The sequence below is a fragment of the Thermobia domestica genome, chromosome 14 (genome assembly GCF_964235325.1).
Source record: "Thermobia domestica chromosome 14, izTheDome1.hap1.1, whole genome shotgun sequence".
In the NCBI taxonomy this organism is placed as follows: domain Eukaryota; kingdom Metazoa; phylum Arthropoda; class Insecta; order Zygentoma; family Lepismatidae; genus Thermobia; species Thermobia domestica.
In genome coordinates this window covers 128,881,154-128,908,569 of record NC_137467.1, presented here as the reverse complement: position 1 = coordinate 128,908,569, position 27,416 = coordinate 128,881,154, and the positions used below count along the sequence as shown (strand labels likewise).

At 37.2% G+C, this 27,416-nt stretch overlaps 1 protein-coding gene across 6 annotated transcripts in view; it reads right to left on the bottom strand.

The window, feature by feature from the left end:
• The window catches only part of LOC145670315 (putative divalent cation/proton antiporter TMEM165), a 151,098-nt gene that overhangs the window by 88,552 nt on the left and 35,130 nt on the right, over window positions 1-27,416 (bottom strand). For 4 of the 6 annotated variants that reach the window (XR_014128256.1, XR_014128257.1, XR_014128258.1 and 1 more), the window contains exon 1: window positions 3,545-3,865. The exons of 1 other annotated variant lie outside the window; for it this stretch is intronic. Coding sequence is in view for 2 of the 5 variants with exons in the window: in XM_081738803.1 (XP_081594929.1) it covers window positions 3,545-3,697 (153 nt within the window). In the remaining 3 variants the exon portion in view is untranslated. Of the gene's footprint in view, window positions 1-3,544; window positions 3,866-27,416 lie in introns of those variants that run through there. One more of the 6 variants, XM_081738806.1, reaches the window with a different exon arrangement.

Here is a 27,416-nt window from a genome sequence, read left to right as displayed (position 1 = left end):
GTCCCGCGTTCAATCCCAGCCCCGCCAAGTGAACTTTGTGATGGACAAACACCGTGTGCGTGGGTTCCTCGGGGTTCTCCCGTTTCCTTCCACTTTCTTCTTTCCACCATTTTCACTCATTTCTCATCATCACAGTCTCCTTTAGCCTAGCCGGCATAATCGTGGGACGTAAAACTCACAAATTTCATTTCATTTCATATTCTAAAATATTAAGAGGTTTAATTATTATTATTTTAATTTTTTCTCTCTTTTTTGGTCAATATTGCAAAACATATCATCATCGTCATAATAATAACTATTCTGCCATTATTGGCAGGTCACTTGCTGCAGCCGAGAAGCTTCGATGCCTGTGGTCCTCAGCTAGTCTCTTCGTCTTAACGTAGCAATTTTCTGTCTTGATATATTTCTTCAACTATAACAATGTCCTCCTCTTAATTACATCTAAAATTCTTCTTTTCTCCCCTACTGCTACTATTTCTAAAACCTTTGCATTCGTTTTCCGTTCAACCCAGCTGATTCTCTCCTTTTTTCTCCATGCCCACATTTCGAAAGTCTAATTGTTTCATCGTTTTTGCGTAATGTCCTTGTTTCTGCCCCATACAGTACATATTAGAACCAGTAAAACAAAATTTCAATATTTAATTGGAAGTTTGTTCAATACAAAGATGAGCTAATCGTGGTTGAAAAGAAAAAAATCTGACGCCTTTAGAGTGTAAAAATAATTTTGCAATTTATGGTATTTCAGTAATCTGTGCCGTCTTGGTTTTCTTTCATGCGTCTCACTGTCAGGGGTAGCCTCCCCAGTTTGGGAACCAGTGGAGTATTAGAACTGTTAAAATATATAAAAATATTACGAAATGTTGTGATTTATGTTATAAGTAGTGAAGCTTGATCACCCATTGAAAAAAAAAGTAAAGGTCATTGCCTATGTTGTACAGTATCATCACACTTACACGAAGGTAAAATGTATTACATTTAGAAACATACATTGTATTTCCCTAACTATTGACGCAATGTAGGATTTATTATCCCTTATATACAGAGTAAAATTTACTTATGAAAATCATAGATTTCTTAAAAGCAAAACTTGCAAGACTCTTGCAAGCAAGACCAAGACTGGGTGTGCAAGACCAAGACCAAGACTAGGTGTGCAAGACCAAGACCAAGACCAAGACCGAGGGTTCCAGTGCAAGACCAAGACCAAGACCGCATGTGCAAGACCAAGACCAAGACCAAGACCACCCGGGTCTTGGTCTTGGTCTTGCATTTGCTCATCACTAGTGTTTGTCCACCACAAAGTTCACTTGGCAGGGGCTGGGATCGAACCCGGGACCCCTAGCACCAGAGGTGAACGCTCTACCACTGAGCCACCGCGGCCCTACAGAAGTTTCCTGTGTCAACTGCATTGAACAAGCAGGTAATCATTAATTCCAACAGAAAATTAATGGTTTTACAATCATGGTATTAATGGTAATCAATAATCCCATAACGAAACTACGGAAAACTAAAGTCATGGTGTATTAAAAATACCATTCAAGAGCCTTCAATTAAAACCACCATGAAGGGTTTAAGAAATGACAAAAGCTTGCTACCAATACTCAAACAATAAACATCTGGAAAAAGTTAGAGGAAAAAAAAAGCGAAGTGCTTACGATATAGTTCATGCAAAAGTTTTTTTTAAGGAACTTCGGTGTTTTCACTTCTGAAACGAGCTCATGATTACGTATAGAGAAAGAATGTCATATTGTTAAAATAAGATTATACTTGCTTTGCACAGGTATTGATCACAAATCTATTTAACCAAGGAACTAAACAATGCGCCATTTTATCTTATATTAAATTAACATAATGACATCCACAGTTAAGAGATACACTCACATCCTAACTATGTATAAAACTACATGAACTGACAAAATAACGAGTACTTCCGGTTGACATGGAAAGTTGAATTTTGGCATGATTGCAGCTTTTCGGGACTAATCCACAGGAAAATTGCCAAAAGTGAATATTTTAAAGCTATATAGGGGTCTAAAGGAAGATGAAGTTATCCATGTTTAAATGCCCCCCCCCCTTTTTTTCCTAAAATTTATAATATCATATTTTAGGTACTTGGGAATAACTTGGAATTCGGTATACTTGTACGTTTTCGTTAACGTTACCTAAGTAAACAAAAAAAAAAAAAAATTAAATGAAACTTTAGAGTGGTTTTATGGGAACTGAAAAATCGTTTCCATGTTATTTATATGGAATATCTTCTGCACCAAAACTATTGGGTACTTCCTGTAGAGCTACAATGATTAAATTTGAAATGATTGTAGTTTTTCGGAACCCACAGGAAAATTGCCAAAGAGGGTCTAAAAGGGAAAATGAAGAAATTCCCCATGTTAGAGAAATGGGAGGTTTTTTTTTTTTTTTTTTTTAACCTTTTATCTCATTCTTCGATACTTGGAATAAAAACTTGAAATTCGGTATGCTTGTATATTTTCATTATCGTTACCTAAGTAAATCACCAAAAAATAAAATTTCCAACTTTAAAGCGGTTTTATGGGGAGTGAAATATTTATGCCCATGTTATTTATATAGGACATCTACACCCCAAAGCCTTTAGACACTTCATATAGGGTTACAATAATGAAATTTGGCATGACTATCCTTCCAAATGTAACCCACAGGAAATTGCCAAAACTGAATAATTATTTTTAGTTTTTAGGGATGTAAAAAGAAAATGAAAAATCTTAGGATAGCCTACAAAATCTGTAAGTAGTTGGAATTCGATAAATTATGGGTAAGAGGTGCGAGGCCGTAGGCCGAGCAAACGTGGGGATCTGAGGGTGGAGCCCGCAGATAGTAGAGAACTTCTTCGTGGCTAAGCGGTTAGCGTATGCGCGTTTGGTGTGGGAGACCCGGCTTCGATTCCCAGCGGGAACTTATGTGGTTCATATTCCACTAATCAGTAGTTCCGTCTCATATAACCTCGTGCTGAAAGGGACGTTAAACTCAAAATTAACTCAACCCAGCTAGCAGAAGGCTAGTTATCTTATATAGAGGTAAATAATATGAATTCCGTCTTCCACTATTTCCTTTCTATTGGAATCTTTTAATAAAATATTCGTTAAGTTTTAGTCCCCAATCAATAAAAACATGGTTTCTGGAGGGAAACTGCATAGTGGTAAAGTCCAGATTAAAAAATATCATAATCACAGTCAATTATCTGTACTCTTCTGTCTCTGTCGTAGCTCCTGGATATAAAAAGCTTATACGTAAGTTGTTGAATGGCTAACACAAGCACCACTAAATTTTATTAAATTTATCAATATACATGATTCTCAAATTGATGTGAGTCACATTTGCATTATTTTTGAATGTGACTGCACGAAGTTTCAACTTCGTATGTAACCATAGGTGTTATCGACATTCCCAATTCTTCTGTGTCAAAGTAACATGGGAGTCCTATCTAGTTTTCAAGAAATAGTATAAATTTTATATACAGAATGGAAAATCATATTGTATCACCTAAACTATTATTATTACTAACTGTACTTACACAGGAAGCGTTCGCGTAACACTCGGACCAATCGTCGACTAGTGTAGCATTCCCGAAAGTAAATCCATCACAATCTTCTAGGGCGAACGCACACGTGGGCGTAATTGTGCTTATGGAAGACAAATGCTCCTCCGTACAGTCCCATACGTCCATGATGTATCCTCTACAGCACAACACGTAATTCCAGCACCAACTCAACGCGACTGACCTCGTGAATGATGGGACAGCGCTCTGGATGTATGGGCTTCTCTATTCGTTGTTCTTAGTGTTCAGAAATATATAACGTGTTCGAAAACTTATACCCTTATCGATACATTTTGTTTGTATTGTCCAGAACGATAATGCTCCAAACAAAACACACAAGATAAAGAGATTCGGTGACTCCAAACAGCTCTTTTCGGCAATTGTGAACATTGACCATTGCGTGCACTGCAAACACACATTATCCTTTTGTTTTGCGAAAACGTAAATATTCTTTTTTTTTTTTTAAAAAAAAAAAACTACTTTCTCATTCAGCATTATAGAATCTAGAAGAAAGTAATTTTCAAATGAAGAATAAAATTCAAAGATTTTTTCTTTAAATCATGAGTTAATTTAGTTAAGAAGTTCAGTTTACCAAAACTATTCTATATTTTGTTGGTCTATTTATTCTTACGTCGGAAAGACAAGAAAAAAATTCAAAATGAAATGAAATGAAATCTTTAAGTTCTACGTACCACGTTTATACCGGCTAGGCTAAAGGAGGCAGTGATGAGAAATGAATGAAATGGTGGAATGAAGAGTGGGAGGAAACGGAAGAACCACGAGAAAACCCATAGGACAAGCTGTTTGCTCACTACAAAGTCCACTTGGTGAGGGCTGTGATCAAACCAGGGACCACATGCACTAGAAGTGAACTCTCTACCACTGAGCCATCGCGCTACCCTGCCTCCAATAGAGACAGAAGGTTAAAACAAAGTGATAAAGAATATCATGATTTGAGTCACTTCTACATTGACAGGTTGACTGATTCCTATTTATGTTCCCTGACAGCAACAAGGCTATATAAGACAAGATGTATAATTTCAAATGGGATCTCAGCTCACGCCAGGTGGGCTTGGTAGTAGAAAAACACCATGTGAAAAAATATCATCTCATCTCATTATCACCGTCTCCCTTCGCCTCCGATACTGTTGCCCCGAGACGAGAAATGACAATTCTTGCCGAGTTTTCGAGACGAGATGAGAAATGACAATTCTAGCCTCGTTTTCGAAACTTTTCGAGTTTCGTGGGCAACACTACCTCATTCAACTTTAGATCCCAAACACTGTTTTATTAATACGTAATCCATACTATAAAAACTATCAATTCATTGTCATTGTACGAACAATGAAAAACATTTATCAATGTTTAGAAATATATAATATACACCAATAATAAACACGGTTTAAATGTTGTTACATTACATCTTTCCTTGACCTCTCGTGACGCGGAAGAAGAAAAAAATCAAGCCATAAATTTTGTATACGGTATACGCTTTACAACCCAAGACCTCAAAATTTTTTTCGAAAATCAAAACGACGTAATAATTCGAGAATCGAGATGAGACGAGATTTATGCAAAATTTACGAGACGAGACTAATCTCTTAGGAAAAAACTAGCGTTGGTACATAATCAAGGGATTAAAGTAAAAAAAAAGAAGAAGAAGTAATCGAACCAGTACAGTGTATTCAATGTTACCCCACCGACAATCGAACCCGGGACATAGGACACCAAAGGTACACGCTCTACCCACTGAGGGAAACTTTAAAAGCTTATTTTCTTTTAGTTATAGCTTTAGTCCGATGGCTGCGCTGTAGGTTAAAGTAGACATGAAAAATCAAACATGAAAGAGATGAAAATGAAACTTTGAGTTTAACGTCCCACGCTCATGCCCTTCAGAATAATGGAGACGATGAGTAAAGTAAGTGAATAATGATGGAAAAAATGGTGGAATGAGAAAGTGGGAGATCGGAGATCGAACCAGAGACCCCACGCACCAGAGGTAAGCGCTCTACCACTGAGCCACCGTGCCCTCTAAATTAAAATGAAGTGGTGTAATGTACAGTTATGGATAAAAACCCATATTCTTTCTTTTACGGTTTCAATTTTGGACAGCGACTGACTGTTCAATGTTGATACGTTAATCACTAGAGTAATAGCTGAATTCCAAGTTGAAGGGCTACTTTTCCTTTCTTCTTAATTATCACTTGAATGGTGCAATCAAAGGGAACTGTACACAGTATTAATCTCTCTGCTTTACTAATATAAACTTAAAATCACATGTCTGTTAACGAGGTACATTTCTTGATTTTGAACCTTTATGAGATTAGTGTGCTGGGTTTCTTCGGGGTTCTCCCGTTTCCTCCCACTTTCTTCATTCCATCATTTCATTCATTTCTCATCATCACCGTCTCCATTAGTCTAGCCGGCATAACTATGGGACGTAAAACAAAGATTTAAAAAAAATGAGATTAACTTCTTCGCTTCGAAATAAAACGGTGACTCGAATTATTATACCCCCTAAGGCTGCGGTGACCCACTGGCAGAGCGTTCACCCTTAATGCGTGGGGTCCCTGGTGCGTTTCCAGCTTTTGTCAAGTAGGATTTACGATTAAAATTTCTGGGCTTTCGGCATCTATGAGCATTTAGCCCGTCACGTATGAAGAATGATGTCCCTCGGCGATCACACTATCTGGGGACAGGAAAGGAAGGAAGCGGCCTGGGACCTATATATTAGGTACACCTTGTCTCAAAAAGGTTGAGCGCATTCTTTACTGGTGTTTTGAGGCAATAATTTTCTAAGTCCAGCTTCGGGTATCTTCGGGAAAAAGTAAGCCAGGTTCGAACCTCCAAGCCAGCCTTTGCAATCGGGAAAAAGTTTGCAGATGTGTTTTTCTTCTTTTAAATATAATAAGACTTGTTACCAAGTGTTTAAAAAAGCAACATTGATTGAAATACTTAATGATACAATATTTCGAAACCTTTTTTTTTTAATGTTAGCAAATGCTTGTTTGTCATTTAGCTCTCCATACGTAATGGAACATTTAAATACGTTAAGGAATCTTTCCATATGTAAAAGAATGCTCAAAGTTAAGAAATAGAACATAATTATCGCCTGAGTACTAAAATAAAAGTCAAAGTAGAACAGAAACGGCGTTTGTAATGGATATGAATGTCATAATTATATTGAGATCCGTTATATATCGCTAGAAGGTTGTGTTAGCTCATTGGTAAGCTGTCGGATTTCAAATCATAAGGTTGAGGGTTCGAATCCCGTCTAGGCTAATCTTTTTTTTTAAATTATATTTTCCGCAATGCATGAAAAATTATATAAAATAATTACATTAGAATACATAAGTTGTGTATATATAACATAATCATTGCAGAACATAGTAATTATTATGTTTAAAATATAACATCTGAGATAATTTTCACAGTAGGTCGGTATTATATATGAGGATGTAAATACAAGTTAAGAAACTCGTTCAATAGCAATAAATAAATCATGTAGTGTATTTATTTGCAGCTATTTGTCATATAGAGGGTAATTCTCAACATTCATAATACAGAATGTCATTTATGTTCTTGAAAAGTTATTCGATGCATAAACAGAAGGTATAAACAGAGAATCCAAAGTCGGAACGCTCGCAAAAAAAAATTCATGAACCCCAAAGGTCACGTGAGCAGACTGGAATTGTCCTTACGAAGCATGCCACAGCAGAAAGTCTTTACATAGATTTTCAATTCAATTCCTGATATATGCTTTTGCAATGTGGAGGTGGTGATGCCTTGAGTCGCCCTCTCTCGCTCGCTCGCTCGCTTGCTCACTCTCTATTTATACAGAATATAAAAGTGGATTTATGTGTGTATTTCAACATAATTCTGATATATCTAGAGCAATTTTAACTATATTTCTTACAGTCTGGAAAAAGAGTACTGTTGGGATACATATCAAAAATGCTAGAAACGGGTCGATATTAGTATCGAATCTATAGTTTCGTGGTCGCTTAGGTGAATAGTTCTACTTTCAATTCAAGTCCAATTAAGCTTCCATTAACACCCAGGGTGGTTACGTAGCGACATAAAGATATCGAAATCATTCGATATTAGAATCGAATCGTAAGTTTTCAGCGCCGCTAACAGTGCAGCATTTCCCATTAGTCCACATTAGTCCACATTTCACATTAGTCCCATTGCCTAAAGGGCAACATATTTGCAGAGTGCAAAGTTTAAAACTTGAATAATATTTTAAATTTTTCCGTATGAAAAAGTTATAAATCAAGAGCAAATATAATATTTCACGAGCAATCCTCTTTTACTATTCTAATATGTTTAATAATAGCGTAAGAAATCTAATAGTAATTCAGAACATGTTTCACAGTTGTTATTTTTTGTTACATAGTTGTAGCTGTAGCATGTAGTGAGTGGAATTTAACTGTAATAAATTCACTAATTAACCATATTCGAATTAAGTTTTATTTTTAAGTTCGGGATGAAGGGGTAGAGAAATATGTAGTTATTGGGGCCACCGAGCTTTTCTACATTTTACTTTCAAGATCTCCATTTTTCTTTTGTACTCCACCAGGATAGTACTCCACCAGGAAGCAATAAATCTGAAACGGTTCACGGTATCACCTTCTAGAACTCGAGATGTAGGGGTTTGTCTGATTGGCTAAATTAAGACGTCAATGATTTATCCTTAAACAACCAAGCTTTTTATGATCGTTTCAGTGGGGAAGTCAGGAGAACACGTGCCTAGTAATCGTAATATTGATAGTTTGCGTCCACCCCGGGTATTTGTTTTGTGTTTTTTTGATTCACCTAAATATAAACAAATCACACATATAGGCATTTTGACATATTTTGGGAGAGTAATTTTGTGGTTCGTTGGCGTTTCATCGCGTCTCTGCTGCTGGTGGTAAAGTTTTCAAAATGGAACTTGGGCCACCACGGATCGTCGCTGCGGGGCCACCAATTTCTGGCGAGAGGTCAATAGTTGACCATCTGTAGTCCACCGACGCTTACAGCTTAGAGTAATGAACGATGTCTTTGCCTTGTAGAGTTCATGACTACCGACGTCGGCAGTCAACTAGCTTTTAGTATTCCTTTACTAACCATCTATTGTTCATGTTTGTACACGGTGTTGTCATAATAATAATAATAATAATAATAATAATAATAATAATAATAATTATTATTATTATTATTATTATTATTATTATTATTATTATTATTATTATTTGTAGTAATAGTAGTATAATTGATGATAGAATAATTATTGTCTATGTATTGTCTAGGTAGGACTACACACAGGATTTGGCTCGTTTTGGTTCGACTTGACTCTAATCCGAGTCGAGTTGGAAGATATTTTTCGCGCCGAGTCCAAGAGTAGACCTCAAAAATGTCTGTTTCGAGTCGAGTCGAGTTTCAAAGAAAAGTCGTTCGTGCCCATCCCTACTAATGAGAGCTTAATCGGAGTTAAGCGAAATTGAAAGTCTCACTATTTATCTAAGCGACCCCGAAAACTATGAATCTAATATCGATCATTTTCTACCAATCTTTTATATGTATCCCCCTCCCATTCACCATAGGTAACCCGACAGCAATCTTTTTGAAACTATAAGAAATGTGGTTAAAATTACTCTAGACCAGTGGTTCTCAATCTAATTCCTATCACGATCCCCTTTTATCACACGCTCTTGCCAGCGACCCTTTTATAATTTGTTTTATAATAAGCTTGTGTGAGATTTTTAACATACCTATTTCTATAATAGTAGAACCCATTTTTTTGTTTATAGTGAACAGTGCCATGGAAAATCAGTGCCCGGGGCGAGAGTATAGTACGATGTCACCGTATATATGAGTGACGTCGACAGACTAGCTACGAAGCGCCACCATGGTTGGCACGAAGCTCAATAACATTTTCAAAATAAACCCTACCTTTCCTTAATTTTGAGCACATTTTATTACGTTTTTCCTCCTATTTTACACATGTGCACATGTACTTTCCTAACATGAGTAACACACTTCCTCCGAAATGTGTGGCCCCTTTTTTCGGCGCCCGGCACTGACAGTGGATACAGTAACTGTAATATCTATATTCCCAACGACGAAGGTGCTGGTTCAAGATGGATGTTAAACTCCTTCATTGAAGAGGCCATTAACGTATCCGATCTAAGCCCACAACTTCTTGACCAAATAATAGAATGATCATGCGACAAGTCTTTGCAACTGGTTTTTTGTAACGAAGACTTGGACAAATTCTGCCTGATGAGGAGAGAAGAATATCCTGGTCTGGGGATTGCTGCTTTAAAAGTAATAATTCCATTTGCTATATCGTACTTGTGCGAAAGTGTGTTTTTTTATGGTAAACATTAAAACAAAGATAAGAAATCGCTTATCAGTTGAAAATGGTTTGATAATGTTCGTCATGAAGATTGAACCGGACATTGCTGCACTAGTGAAATTACACCATGCTTAGGTATCTCATTAGGTTTTAATTTTAAATTGTATTTCAATGTGCAGGTTTTGTTGCATGTGTATTTTTCTAGTATTTCTATATACAGTTCTCATTAGTTTTATATCATACCTCTTTGATTTAAATTCATTTTTAAACAACTCTACTAACTAACTAACTCTATGGCCTATGGAACCCGGAGGTTCAATGCCGCGTTCACAAAAGCTCTACACTGACTTCTATCCTTAGCCAATTGGATCCAGTTTCTACTTTGTATTCTTATCTCAGCGAGATCCATCTTAATATTGTCCTCCCATCTGCGCCTAGGTCTTCCTAATGGTCGTTTTCCGACTGGTCTTCCAGTCAAGAATTTGAAAGCGTTTCTACTTTCTTCCATTCTAGCTACATGACCTGCCCACCTAAGCCTTCTGGACTTGACGACCCTAACAATGTTGGGTAAACCGTATAAATTATGTAGTTCCTCGTTATGAAGTTTCCGCCATTCCCCATTCCCGTTCCTCTTGGGTCCGAATATTCGTCTAAGGATCTTGTTCTCAAATACTTTCAGTCTATGTTCTTCCCTCAGAGTAAGCGACCATGTTTCGCAACCATACAGAACAACAGGCATGATTATCGTTTTGTATATTTTAAGCTTCAAATTTCTCGACAGAATTCGCGAAGACAAGAGACTTTGAACCGAATAGTAACACGAATTCTACACCCTTTGAAAATGTTCAGTAGACTTATTTTTTATTGTTCTTTACAGTGTGTATAAAAAATAAAAGTATGCTTATCAGAACAAAATTAAAAATAATATTTAAAAATAATTTCTGGTATTAGATTCTAACTATATTTATCTCTTCCGCCTATCTTCGCGATCCCCTAGGGGCCCCGACTCCCAGGTTGAGAAACCCTGCTCTAGGCATACAAGTGTAGGCTCTAGGCATATGTTCCTGCTGAGTTATGTTGGAACATACATACATACACTTTTATGTGTATAAATGCAGATAAGAGAGAGTTGAGAGAGAGCGATTAAGGAATTGCCGCTCTCAATCCCTTCACTTTACTTTTGCGATTCGCGAATTTCTTGCGTGACAGTTTGGGGCTAGCTAGTTTTTTGTCTTGGACCACGATCCGATTTTCGATATGCTCTACCCAAATGCTGTAATGCGAATATTGAGAAGTTATCTGCGATGAAAGTAGCTGCAAATAAATACATTACATAACTTATTTATTGCTATTACACGATTTTTTAAATTTGTATTCAATATTCACACATAACACACCGACGTTCTGTCAATACCTCAGATGTTATATTTTAAAAATAAGAATTACTTATGTCGTGAAATGATATGAATATATATATTCAACTGATATATACAACTGATGAATGGTAATGTAACTATTTTACATAATTTTCATGCATTGAGGAAAGTAGAATATCATAAAAGAATTTCACCTGAACGGGTATCGAACTCACGATTTAAGCGCTCGGTGGTGTACCACTGAGCTAATATGACCGCATTTCGGAAGCTGCTTCTGAAATATAACTGAGCTCATACGTAAATGCTCTTTTCCGTATGGAAATCACAATGACGAAACGAGAGTGTGAATACATAGTCTCGAAATATTGTATCATTAAGTATTTCAATGTTACTTTTTTCTACACTTAATACCATTTCAACATGTCTTATTATATTTAACAGAAGGAAAAACATATCTGTACATCTTTTCCCGATTACTAAGGTTGGCTTTGGAGGTTCGAACCAGCAGCTTTAGTTTACTGTTTTCCGAAGATACCCGAAGTTGGACTTCGAAAGTGTTTGTCTCAAAACAGCTATCATCATATCGCTCAATCTGTTTGGTATATGGTATATGTTTTTATACGTGTAAAGTCAGTATAACAATTCATTCTTTAAACAGCTTTTCGTATGTATTAATATTCCTTTATAAAAACTGTTTTTAATATTATTATTACGGCGCACCATTTTCAGATTTCTTTCGCGAGTCGTTGACCAAGTCGTTCCCCACCAGCGTTGCCAGACTCACAGCTCGGAATTATTCCAAAACCTGATCGAACTTATGCTAGATTCGGTCAAATTATGCTAGACCCTCATAATTACTAATTCAGGAGTTAAAAAAAACGAAGTTGAGATACGATAACGTAACTTAAAATACACAGAGAGCAAGAATGCATGGATAGAACTCAATATTTCACGCACCAAAATTTTAACTCAACTAAATTAATGCAGTCGTTGCCAGATTCAATGGCGTATATGTCGTATAAATGAATGCAAAGTTTTTGTTTACATATTTTGAAAGAAAATTACTTCGCAGCATAAGCGGAGTTGGGAATCGTCTGCTGGGGGGGGGGGCAGATTTTTGGTCGGTCTCGGAGCTGTCATTTCAGGAATAAATATGATCATGAAGTCAGAAATAAAGATGGTGAAGTTGTCAAAAAGTTGGGGGGAGAATGGCCCCCATAGCTCCGCCCATGCGTCGGAGTTAAAGGATTAGAAAACCCTGGGTGGAGCCACAAAAAAGCCCAAAGACGTTTCGAACTTACTTCGAAAAATAAGACTGCCTGTATGGTTTACCGACTGTATGAATCAATGGAAGAGGATACATTTCTGCCGTTCTTTTTCTTCCCACGACCAACTTCTTTCTCATCTCCAGGTTTTACGGCTTTTTGATAAACTTGCTGAAATTGTGATAGATTTGGGCAGGATGCTAAAAGCAAGATGCTAGATGCTAGAGACATGCAAATTATGCTAGATCTAGCATCATTATGCTAGATCTGGCAACGCTGTTCCCCACAATAGGCGTGTCGTGCAAGTAACCAATCACACGTCAAGTACTAGCTTTTACCTATTGCTTCCTTCTCACAGCTCAGAACATTGGTAACTATGGATAGACGTTGAGTTGAGTTGATTTTAGTTTAGCGTCCCTTTCAGCAGCGAGGCTATATGAGACGTGGACCTACTGATTAACGTGGAATCCGAACCACATGAGCTCCCGCCGGGAATCGAACCCGGACCTCCCACGTCAAAGGCGCGGACGCTAACCACTTAGCCACGAAGGAGCTCATGGATAGACGTACAGCAGTAATTACTTTATGGGAGTTGGAAGGTTATTCTGCAACTGCAGCTAGCAGGCGAGTAGGTGTCCCGGCCTCTACAGGAAGGCGATGGATTCGGAAATATGGTGCTACAGGTCAGACTGATAATTTACGATCTCCTGGTCGTCCGCATGTGTCAACCGAAGCCCAAGATGCGAGATTAGTAAACGAAGCCCGGTTAGACCCACTAAGGACGTCTAGACAGCTAAGGGAAGTTTCTCTCTTTCCTGGTAGTAAGCATACAGCTCTGCGAAGGCTTCGTCATGCTGGGTTACGTGGCCGTGTTGCTGCCGTGAAGGAAAAACTCTCAGGCGACCACAAAATTTACCGTCTCGCGTTTGCACAGGCGAATGTGGGTCTCAATTGGGAAAACGTAGTTTTCTCAGATGAATCCATATTCACAACATCAAAGGAGGGACGCCGTTTTGTGTATCGTCCGAGAGGCACCCGATATGACCATGGATATGTGGCTGCTTGCAATCGCAGTGGCCATGTATCTATTTTATGTTGGGGTTGGATTTCCAGTCGCGGAGCAGGACAGCTTCATAGAATTGAAGGACATCTGGACAATGCTCAGTTCTTAGACATTATCAGTAATATCATGGTGCTATCTGTACGAGTATTTCAGCCTGATGGTGTAATTCAGTTCCAGCAATACCAGTCGCCAATACATTCTTCCCGTGTGATTCAGGAATGGTTCGCAGGGCACCCTGAGATTGATTTAATCGACTGGCCGCTCGTGGAGCAGACCTCAATCTCATGGAAAATATGTGGGCAGAAGTGAAGCGTACTCTAAGGGAAAGTTGGCCTGAGGCAGATCCACCAAGAACTCAGGATGACCTGTGGCATCTTGTTTCCGAAGCATGGCTGGAGGTAGGGGAAGGAGATAGATTTGTCGCCCATGTAATAGATTCCATGCCCAGAAGAATGGAGCGTGTAATAAATTCAGAAGGGTCTTGGACACAATATTAATGTCCCCGCCTTAACTCCCGAAAAAAGCCCTTTTCAGGGCTACCTAAACGCTTCTGAAAATATTTCTAGAAGTAAACCACTCCTTGTATCCGATTTCTGTGCAATCCTACCAACAAAAGAATGATAATTAGCTGAGGCTTTGAACTCAAGACCTCTTTATTGGCAAGTCCGTACTCTACCAGTGAGCTAACATGAACACGCAAACCCAATCTGAAGAAACACGATTTTCAATTTCTGGTATTCGATGACAATGATGCTCATATACTTGGCAAATGAGACTCTGGTATTCAACTTGGGATATTCCGCAACACACACACACACACACACACATAAACAAAGCGAAAGAGAGAGAGAGAGAGAGAGAGATGAATATACAAAAGCATATTCAACGTATTCGAATGAGACTCTAAGCAACGACATTCCGTTCTAAAGAGAATTTGTGTTTCTTCCCGTGACGTTAAGGGGATCGGGAAAAGTTATGTGTCTTGAAGCAGGATACGACTTTGGATACTCTGTTTATACACTTTCTATATCCGTAGGAATATATTGTATTTCACGAATGTAAATGACATGCTGTAATGAGAATATTGAGAAGTTACATCTGTATGACAAATAGATGCAAATAAATACACTACATAACTTATTTATTGCTATTAAATGATTTTCCTAACTTGTATTTACATCCTCATATATAATACCGACCTACTGTGAAAATTATATCAGATGTTATATTTTAAACATAATAATTACTATGTTCTGCAATGATTATGTTATATATACACAACTTATGTATTCTAATGTAATTATTTTATATAATTTTTCATGCATTGCGGAAAATATAATTTTAAAAAAAGGATTAGCCTAGACGGGATTCGAACCCTCAACTTTATGATTTGAAATCCGATAGCTTACCAATGAGCTAACACAACCTTCTAGCGATGTAAAACGGATCTCAAGATAATTATGACATTCATATCCATTACAAACGCCGTTTCTGTTCTACTTTGACTTTTATTTTAGTACTCAGGCGATAATTATGTTCTATTTCTTAACTTTGAGCATTCTTTTACATATGGAAAGATTCCTTAACGTATTTAAATGTTCCATTACGTATGGAGAGCTAAATGACAAACAAGCATTTGCTAACATTAAAAAAAAAAGGTTTCGAAATATTGTATCATTAAGTATTTCAATCAATGTTGCTTTTTTAAACACTTGGTAACAAGTCTTATTATATTTAAAAGAAGAAAAACACATCTGCAAACTTTTTCCCGATTGCAAAGGCTGGCTTGGAGGTTCGAACCTGGCTTACTTTTTCCCGAAGATACCCGAAGCTGGACTTAGAAAATTTTTGCCTCAAAACACCAATAAAGAATGCGCTCAACCTTTTTGAGACAAGGTGTACCATCCCGGTATTTGTCTGTTGTGAAACTGGAAAACCAAGAAAAGACTCATTCAGAATGGCTGGCTTGAAAAATCTTTTTACACTTTTTCGACAGTGTTTCCACCAGGGATCGAACCCGGGACTAGGGATGGTATCGAGACGAGACGAGACTTTGTACAGTCTCGGTCTCGTCTCGGTTGATAAATAACCGTCTCGGTCTCGGTCTCGTCTCGAGTAAAAAATCACCGTCTCGGTCTCGGTCTCGTCTCGGTCAACAGATGCTTGTCTCGATCTCGGTCTCGGTCTCGAGTGCCAAATCTCGGTCTCGTCTCGAAAGTCTCGAAATAAATAGTGTGAAATTAAAATAGTGAAAGTATTATTCTCGTACAGTCTGTCGTTTCCGCTTATTTTTTCCTTTCATTTTGACTTAGAATTATGATATGGTGTACCTCTTCGTAGCTAATTTGCTAGTGCTAATGCTTTCCATGCGCATATTCCAGGTTCAATGATCAGTGGGTATATCACGCTAAAACTCTAATAGAACCCATATTTCACTTTCAGCAATAGACTTTGTCTCATATAGCCTCAGAACTGCCTATACAATTAAACTCTATTAAATTAACTTCAGTACTATACAGTAGTTTATTTCCTTCCTTTGAATCAGAATTGTTCAATACCTTCTAACGGATAACGCAACACATAGCAGTACGAATGTATTTAATTGATGAAATGCTATATTACCGTTTCACACCTCTGTGTTTAATTGACACTTTATAACAGGAACGTCGTGAACCTTGTGGTGGTAGCTACTACACTCATCTTTGCTATGTGAGGTCTCGAGTTGGATCACAAAACAAGTTAGATTCAAAGTCCGATGTTTCGCATAGTTCGCGTCTCATTTTAAATGCATGTTGTTTCTTATACAAGTTCATAAGGTCGTAATGCATTACATTACGTAAGCACATATCTAGTTCCGTAACATAGATTAATCTTATTCTTGAGCTTTCAACGGTGCATGCAATCTTTATTCGAGAAAACTAATCTTGCGTTCATTACGTTGAAATTTTATAATGATTAAAAATTATTTGCGAAACATGGACATACATATTATATAAGTATATAGGTAATTCGAGTTATCTGTATCTATTTTTTCTCACTCGCCAAAACAAGTGATTCTTAAATTTCTATTTTTCTTTTGTATTAATTTTCGTAGTTTTGCTGCAACATGATGGATTGAATAGTCAAAAATATTTTTTTCGCTCTATGATTTTCATTAAATTTTGGATCCACTTTTACCCTACCTTACCTAGTAAAAGTTATATATTTAGTCTTAGTTGAGGAACCGGTTTTTAGCTTCTGTAAAATTACGAAATTATGACTTGGTTTAGTTTACCTCCGAGGTCCAGATATAATAAAATCATCACCATCATCATAATCAACCATTATCAATCCAATGCTAAATGAAGGTCTTTCCAAGTCTTCTCCACAACTATCTAACTTGGGCAATTCTTTTCCAGGTTACTCCTCAGTGGTTCTTGATTTAGTCACACCTTCTTGTATGCAGATGTTTCCTAGGCTGTTTTTGTCTCGTGGTATCCAGGCTAGAATTGTTTTCGTCCGTCGATCATAATTTCTTCTTGCAATACGTACAGCACACTTTCCAGCTCATATTAAATTATTTCATTAGCACCATCAGTATTCATTTCTATATATTCGGGCTACAAATAGTTCGAATTCGCTACTTTCGGAGTACAGACACACTACTTTTTAATCTTCAGATCTGGCAACACTGACTGAATGATTTAAATCAACACAATGTGAGGACCCCATTTGGTCTAGCGGGTAGCACTCTTGATTACAGTTCGCGTGGTCCCGAGTTCGATTTCCGGTAGGGGTAAAGTTGAACGACTGAAGTGGATCGGATTCCACGTTAAACTAAAACAAAACAAAACAAAAGTGAACACTGTGTATTACTAACTGTAAGTCCTTGAATAATTGCATATAGCTATATGGTATGGATCGAGTTTGAGGTGGTCGGTGGTCAAACTAAAGCTAGTGAAATGCAATTAGGGTGTGATTAGAACTTTTAATTAATCTAAAGTGTACACCAGGCCTCTAAGGCTTAGGGAAAACAACTAGTGTTACTGAAAATGTATCAGTTACATTTAATTTCAGTTACAATTTGCATTTACATGTATTGCTGGAACGAAGACTTAAACATTAACATTATAAGTAGCCCAAAGACTATGAAAAACGTCGTCTCTTGAAAGCATTCTTGCACCATGAAACAAATTACGAGTAATTTTAAAATATTTTGCAGTTTATCTACGTTATTGCACATATTTAGAATAATATTTAGCAATTTATTTAAGTGGTCAATACTGCTTAAAATAATGTAACTGCGACTTCTTGTAATTAAAACCACCAAAAACTATTGTTGTAATGTTATAGAAGCAAAGAAAAGCAATAATCATTATAAAAATTTAATACAAATACGTCATTTTAAGCAGTATAACAATCACTATCAATGTGTTTGGTATCTCTGAAACGATTTGAAATAACAATTGTTGTAAATGGCGTTATAAGTCTTTTGGAAGCATCTGCATGAGACGTAATATGTCAACGCGTTTTCGAAGTAAAGTCTTTAGAAACATTTAAATTTTCCATTTCTTATAAATTTGTTCCTTCATTCATTCGAAATATACTATTCCATGATCATAGTATTTGACGCTAAGATACAGTTGATGCGCATTGCACCGTCCATGCCATTTGAGTTATTAGAGATCTCCAAAATGTTGATGTTAGTGATACTGTGTTGTCCTTTGTTACGCTAAATAATGTATGGGCTATTGTGGTTTTGTTAAATAATTAAATTAGAAATATGTAATATTTTACGTAGCGCAATTTGAGAAAATACAACTTTATTTTGCTTTAGCAACATTGCCTGCTTATCTAGTGATATTGCAGAGTATCAAGAAGAATTTCCCAACTTGGTACAAAATTTCAGCTTTTTTAATATATATATATATATATATATATATATATATATATATATATATATATATATATATATATATATATATATATATATATATATATATCGCAGATCCTATGGGAGGGCTATATGGACTATAACCCCCCTTAACGCTCAGGTTTGCACTGGATAAAATGGGCTTCAATCCTACTTTCTTTACGCTGGATAAGGCGGTAAACCATGGTTTAGCCCCTCCCTTGATCATATACTGGTCCGTGACTATATACAGGGTGTTTCAGATAAAACGTCCAGTGCTTATAAATCCGAAACAGCTGAAAATAAAAAGATGAAACAAAAACTGAGATAGGAAAATGTCATAGGGCGCATCACATGGTGTTGTTGTGGTGACCCCCAGGGCCCTCCTTCAAGGGGGCCCAGGGGCCAACTTCTAATTTTCAAATAGGAACATGCATTGATTCATACCTCATTCAATAGTACTTGAGAAACGAAACAACTTTTGTAGGAAACAATTTTCGATTTGGGCCACCGTTTTTAAATGGCCGCAAAAAGTGGGCCCTATATCAGATAAAACGTCAAGTGCTTATAAATCCGAAATGGCTGAGAATAAAAAGATGAAACAAAAACTGAGATAGGAAAATGTCATAGGGCGCATGACATGTGTTGTCGTGGTGACCCACAGGGCCCTCCTTCAAGGGGGCCCAGGGGCCAACTTTAAATTTTCAAATGGGAACATGTATTGAATCATATCTCATTCAATAGTCCTTGAAATACGAAACAACTTTTGTAGGAAACAATTTTCGATTTGGGCCACCGTTTTCAAAATGGCCGCAAAAAGTCCTGTATCAGTTTGAAGTTGGCACCTAGGCCCCCTTCACTGAGTTTCCTGAGGGTCACCACAACAACACCACTTGATATGCTTTATCATCGTTTCTATCTCAGTTTTTGTTTCATCTCTCTATTATCAGCCGTTTCTGACTTAGGCCTATAAGCACTGGACTTTTTATCTGATACAGAACCCACTTTTTGCGGCCATTTTGAAAACGGTGGCCCAAATCGAAATTTGTTTGCTACAAAAGTTGTTTCGTTTTTCAAGTACTATTGAATGAAGTATGATTCAATACGTGTTCCCATTTGGAAATTTAAAGTTGGCCCATGGGCCCCCTTGAAGGAGGGCCCTAGGGGTCTCCACAACAACACCATGTGATGTGCCCTATAACATTTTCCTATCTCAGTTTTTGTTTCATCTTTTTATTCTCAGCCATTTCGGATTTATAAGCACTGGACGTTTTATCTGATATAGGACCCACTTTTTGCGGCCATTTAAAAACGGTGGCCCAAATCGAAAATTGTTTCCTACAAAAGTTGTTTCGTTTCTCAAGTACTATTGAATGAGATATGATTCAATACGTGTTCCTATTAGAAAATTAGAAGTTGGCCCCTGGGCCCCCTGGCCCTGGGAGTCACCACAACAACACCATGTGATGCGCCCTATGATATTTTCCTATCTCAGTTTTTGTTTCATCTTTTTATTCTCAGTCGTTTCGGATTTATAAGCACTGGACGTATTATCTGAAACACCCTTATATATATATATAGACCCTATATATATATATATATATATATATATATATATATATATATATATATATATATATATATATTTGGTCTAGGAATTAATTCGTGCGGTTGGTACGCACACATTGAAGCTGTAGTACAAACACAAAATACATAAATACCTTAAGAAAAATATTGTCCATCGCTAGCCACCACTTTCGCCCATCTGTCAGGCAATGTACGGATTCCGTGGCAAAAGAAGTCCTCATCCTTGGAAGCGATCCAGTCAGAGACCCATGTTTCGATATCTTCTGAAGAAGTAAACCGCTGTCCAATCAAATCGTTGTTCATGCAATCGAACAAGTAGTAGTCCGAAGGAGCAACGTCTGGTGAATACGGCGGGTGGGGTAAAACTTCCCATCCGACATTTTCTAAATAGGTTTTGACCGGTTTTGCGACATGTGGGCGAGCGTTATCATGTTGAACAATAAGTTTATCATGTCTGTTCTCCCATTCTGGTCGTGTTCTGGCCAGAGCTTGCTTTAAACGCATTAATTGTCGTCGATAACGTTCTCCATTCATAGTTTCACCCGGTTGCAACAGCTCATAGTACACCACACCTTTCATATCCCACCATATGCACAGCATAACCTTTGCACAGTGAATATCTCGTTTTGGTTGTGATGGACCTGGTTCACCTGGTTTCACCCAGGCCTTTTTTTCGTTTAGGGTTCTCGTAATGGATCCACTTCTCATCACCCGTAATAATTCGATGCAGAAACCCCTTTCTGCTCTGTCGTTGAAGCAGCAATTCGCAAATGGTTTTTCGTCTTTCAACGTCTCTGTCTTACAATTCATGTGGAACCCAATGTGACATCTTTTGAATCATTCCCATGGCTTTCAAGCGTTTGGAGACTGTTGTTTGATCAACGCCTAATGATGCTGCAAGTTGTTCCTGCGTTTGACACGAATCCTGCTCGAGCAATGCTGTCAATTCTTCGTCTTGAAATTTTTTTGGCTGTCCAGCTCGCTCTTGGTCTGCCAAGCCGAAATCACCACTTCTAAACCGTGCAAACCACTTCTGACACGTTCGCTCAGCTAGAGCATGGTCACCATACACTTCCACCAAAATACGATGACTTTCAGTCGCACTTTTCTGCATGTTAAAGTAATGCAGCAGGACACCCCGCAAAAACACTTTATCAGGCACAAATTGCGCCATGTTCACTTAACTACAAACTGGTGTTGTTGACGCTTTAATCCACTGCCCTATACTACGAACGATACGCGATGACAGGGGTTTGCAACACATGTGTGGATACACGGAACTGTGGGACGCTCCGTTCGTTGCGCCATCTCTTGTCCACCCGCACGAATTAATTCCTAGACCAAATATATATATATATATATATATATATATATATATATATATATATATATATATATATATATATATCCAGGATGGCCCATTTTAATCTTTCCACGGAGATATCTCGAAAACGGTTGAACATAAATGAACCGAACAAAAACTCAAATAGGAAATGCCATGGGGCACTGGGGCACGTTGTCTCTGCGCCTCCAGGGGCCGCCTTTCATGGGGTACCAGGTATTTTAAAATTTTAAGTGGAAACATGGGTACGTCGTTGGATAAATCTTGAAACACTAAACAGTGTTGTAGCAAAAGATTTTTCATGTGGGTCATCGTTTTCAAAATGGCCGCCAAGACATGGTGCCTGTATCAGATAAAACGTCCAGTATAACTAGATCTCTAATATGAAAATAGTTGGAGATAAATGAACAGAATAAAACTCGTATAGGAAAGCACACAGGGTATTTATCATTCCACGGCTCGAGTATAATGCAACGGAGAAAAAGATTATTGAAGTATAATTGACATGATGCAAAAGAGGAAATGATAGAAAATTATCTTTCCGATCTCTGTCCGTAAGTAGGTGAAGCTGGAATGAATGGTAAAATCTCAAATGAGAACCTCACTTTTATTTGCAATAGAGCGATAATTTTCTAGGAGTTAGATTTCTTCCTCTCCATTATGGCACTTTCACTCTAATCATCTTTTCGACTGTTGTAACATTCCAGAGCTATAGAATGATAAATACCCTCTGTGATTTCCTATTCGAATACAGGTTCTCGTGTTTTCATATTAGTGATAGTGGAAGTTTTACCTGATGCAGGTACCATGTCTTGGTGGTCATTTTGAAAACGGTGACCCATATGAACAATCTTTTGCAACAACACTCTTTAGTTTCTAAAGATATGTCGAACTAGGTATCACTGACCCCATGTTTCCATTTACAATTTTGAAGTTGCGCCCTGGGCCCCTATGAAGGGTGGCCCTGGAAGTCTCCGCGACAATATCAATAGATGTGCCACATGACATTTTCTATTTGAGTTTTTGTTCGGTTCATTCATATATTCGGTTCAACCGTTTTCATATTAGTGGTATTGCACGTTTTACTGTATCTGATAGAGGCAACATGTCTTGGCGGCCATTTTGAATACAGTGCCCGATATGAAAGATCTTTTGCAAGAACGCTTTTTAGTTTTTCAAGATCTATCGAACGAGGTACCACTCACCCATTGCTTCCATTTAAAATTAAAGTTGGGCTCCGGGAACCCATACAGGGCGGACCTGGGTGGCACCGCGACCAGATATATATATATATATATATATATATATATATATATATATATATATATATATATATATAGAGAGAGAGAGAGAGAGAGAGAGAGAGAGAGAGAGAGAGAGAGAGGATTCTATTTGCATCAGCAGTGGATTTTGTTTCGGGAGAGGCTTGAGGAACGAGTAAGGAACATTTGCGTTGTACGTGCAATGCAAAAAAAAAAAAAAAAATATCACAAATTTATTTCGGGAGGGGTTTGAGCCCGATAACCACCCCCTAAATACGCCACTGTACATCAGTCAACTGTTCTCATATTATCTAACACAGCAACGAAACAAATTTTGAGTGAAGGCAATTTTAGTATCTATCAATATCAATATTCGAGACGAGACCGAGACTTTCGAGACTGACCTAAGTCTCGTCTCGGTCTCGTCTCGATTTATAGAGGTCTGTCTCGGTCTCGGTCTCGTCTCGGTATTTAAAAGTCCGTCTCGATCTCGGTCTCGTCTCGGTCTCGGTACCATCCCTACCCGGGACGCAAGTAGGATTTGTGGTGGACACTCACTGTGTGCGTGGGTTTTCTCGGGGGGCTCTCCCGTCTCCTCACACTTTATTCATTCCACAATTTCATTCATCTGATCATTACCATCTCGTTTGTTCTACTTCGTACGACGTAAAACTGGAAGATTTCACTTCTTGTACACCCCTGATATTTTGAATAACACGGTATTTTCGATAAACTGCTTACACCAACGTACCCTATTATCTAGCAGGCTTCGCTTACAAAAACAAGCAAACAACTCTTGACATTTTAAAATTAAATGTTACACTTATTGTTATCCTATAACATTAGGATAAGTTAAACATACATGTGCCGAACATACGTGACTGCAATCAAACTTGAATTAATTAATAAAAGTGAAGAAATGTCTTTATGAGAGCCGAGTTCATTCAATTCTGAAAATCCATGGAAACTATTTTGACTTCACGAACGGAAAAGCTCCATTGTAGCTATGTGGATAACATACATGTCTTTGGTGTGGGAGACCCAGGTTCGATTCTCTCATCCAGGTGTGGTTCGGATTCCACATTAAGTTCTAGGTCTGTTTCATTTAGCCTCTGCTGAATAGCACAGTAAACTCGAAAATGCAATCCAAACTCAAGAATCGAATTTTAAACATTTTAAAAATTAATTTTCCCTTCGACAACGTTATGCGGTATAGTATGTATCATTATTTATCAAGAAAATTCTTGAAATAACACTGTTAATAGATATCTCTTTACCCTTCTCTTGGGTGATAACGACTATTTGTACAAACAAAATGACGACAACTAACAACGGATTGGAATTGATTCATCATTCATGGAATCTCAGTACTCGGAAATAAAATATCAGTAACATTAAAACAACAGCCATATTTACATTCTCTAGATCAGTGTTAACAGAATTTTCGAGAACAACGACCATCTTAAATTCTTCCATGTTGTTTCTAACAACCATCCCTTAACCCTTGAAGCCTTTAATCACTGTATTATGATTCTGAACTATACACTTTATCTCGATTATAACGTCCCTCTCGAGACAAAACGGCGTATCTCATTTCTTAACTTTTACAGAAGACAATTTTAAACCTTTTCTCATTATTTATTCTATCATTTTTTTAAAAAAAAAAATTAGTTTGATTTCCTTCGTTTCAGGTATATTACTTGCGAGATCAAATTAAATTTTAACAGAACACGATATATAAATTATGGTAAAAGCTTTAAATTTATCTCTTGGAAAAATTGAAAAAAAAAAATTAGATATACACCCCTTTGTCTCAAGAGGGACGATAAGTATAAATCGAGACATGATTTGGAATTACGCCTGTCAAATGGACCATATTGCCCTATAAATAAAGCGCATCATTCAAATGCAAGAGGGGGGGGGGAGGCAATACCTGAATGCCACAGCACTGAACTTTCTCACTCTAATTTTTTAAACTAACTCATATTGTGCTGAAGTTATTACGGAAACATTTCTTTGTAAAATACGAACAAAATTATAAGACATTTTCGGAAACATCCGTCCGGAAAAAAAAAATCACCCTTAAAAATAAAACCACCTCTTGTGGACTTTTTTCATGACAAATGACTTATGCTATATAGTACAGTTATCAATGAAATGTTTGTTTGTGAAATTACAAAATAGCTGTATTTGAGGAAATCGTTACCAAAAAAAAAAAAAAAAAAAAAGAGAGAGAGAGAGAGTAAACTACCTTTTGTAGATTTTTTAGAGATGACATCCAGCATTGTAGGGTTATTAATTAAAAAAAAAAAATGTGAAATATGAATAAAATCTCACTCGCTTATAAAAATAACGATCCAAAAAAAACGCGGTAATTTTGTCACCGGATATAACCGTCAGCTTCTAGAGAACATAATGCAATCAATAGAAGAAAACAACACGGAATAAAACATAATAAAATATAAGCTGTAATAGTACAATACGCGTTATACATGTTTGTTTAAATTTAACCCTCTAATTGTCTGTGTAGTTGTGTGCTTTCCCTTCCCCTTTCCATTTTTTTTTTTTTTCGATTATTACATTATTATCAGACTCCTCCACAGGGAAGAAAATCTTCATTTGTTTTTTTAATTCACAGGTTCGCATGAAGATCATTACAAACTTCGTACGAAGAACTAATACGTGCGGTGGTGCAACAGTGCGATGTAGTTGGTGGATATCAGGACCCCGCAACTGTAGTTGTGGATTTTGAAACAACGGTAATGGAAGCAACTTCTGGAAATTCAACTCGTGTAAAGGGTTACTTTTTCCCCTTGACTCAACATGGAGGAAGATTCAAGGGCTTCGACTCGCGGAATTATAAAGAAACGACGAGAATTTTCTCCTATTTTGCAGGACAATGAATGGATTGACATTTTTTTCCCATAACAGATGTGCATGATTGTGCTTTCTACTTAATATGTCAGGACGACTATTCGAAGCGTTAGCAAAGCGTTTTTATTGCTCGTGCGTACGTTTGGAATACGCTGACCATATATTTAAATGTGGATGGCTCAAGTGGTGGCCAACCTAAGCTTTCAGTGGCGTAATTTCAGTAGCTGCAAATCACAAACCATAACTAATTCCAAGTAATGTTGGAATTGCACCATTATGAAAGAGTTTCCTATTACAAAACTTTTTTTTTTTAATTTTTTAGATTTACCTGCACATAAGTTAAAATTATTAGTACTTTGAAGTAACAAACAGTTAATACATACATCATGCATGCTCACAAATACGCAATGATCTTAAGTTAAAGAAACGAACACAGGGCTGCAACATTTTCTGTAACAAGCAATGCGGTTTGTTTAAGTCACTTTCTGAAATCAAGCATTGTTGGTAGGCCTAGAGGGACTATTCAAAGTATTATTGATAGAGTGGGACAGTAAAACTTTGAAAAAACACATACAAAAGGTAGCCCAGTGAAATTAAATACTGGCTGTCAGTCATTGATAGTTCAAAAATAAATAAAAGCATCCGCATCTGAGTGTGCCAGAGTTTGCAAGTGAGCTTTATAATGAACTGAAGTGATTGCCTCACATTCTGCCATTCTCAATTACTTGAGAAAGTGTGGCTTTCATGGTCTGGTAGCCCGAAGAAAATAATTTGAGTGAAGTCAATAGGAAAAAGAGGTTGACATTACCAAAGCACACCGAAATACACCACAAAAATTCTGGAAACGTGTGATATTTACGGATGAAAGAAAATTCAACATTTCTACATCGGAAGACGGGCTATGATGTTGAAGAAAAAGAATACAGAGTTTCAACAACAAAGCCTGAAATCCACAGTGAAATATAGTTTGCGGATGTATGAGTGCATCTGGTGTAATGTCCTTGCACTTTATACATGGTACGAAGAACCATCATCAGTACATTAACGTTTCAAAATCGAATCTCCGTTCATCTGCTGAACAAATGGGCATTAGACATAACTTCATATTCATGCAGGACAATAATCCAAAGCATTCCGCTTTAAACACACGCCGTTGGATCTTGTACAATACGCCAAAGTGCATGCCAACATTCCCCAATCCCCAGACATTAATCCGATTGAGAATCTATGGGACCACTTTGACAAACAGATTAGGAAACGACCGATTTCAGATAAACAAGACTTGCAAAATGCTCTGCAAGCGGAATGGCAGAAATTTCCTCATCGAAGACCAAAGATTTGATAACGTCAATGTCAAAATGTCATTAAAGCTATTTTAGCAGCAAAAGGATATCCAACGAAGTACTAAAATGGCCCAATATGACGAAAACAAAAACAGTAAGTGAAAAAATGTATGAATACTTTTTGTTGGTTGATATTTCTTTCTTTTCAATACCATTTTGAATTTCATGTACGAATATTAGCTTCATTATTGCTATGATCCCGATTTGCTTCACATCAGTGTATTTTTGTGTTTTGTTTCCTACATTTGAAGAAATAAAATAAAAATGTTCAGTTCAATTGGTGTTTGTTCACCGTTCACCGTGATGTTACATGTTACCAATTTTCAATGTGTATGAATACATTTTACATTCACTGTATACATGTGAGATATGAGGGTTCAAAATGAGAAATGTATGCAGATCATTTTAAGCAGTATACATATGAGGAAATGTAGTAAAAGTCCATTTTTGTAAGACTGCGCATGGCATATCTTCACTTTTCACAGTTGAAATCTGGACTAAA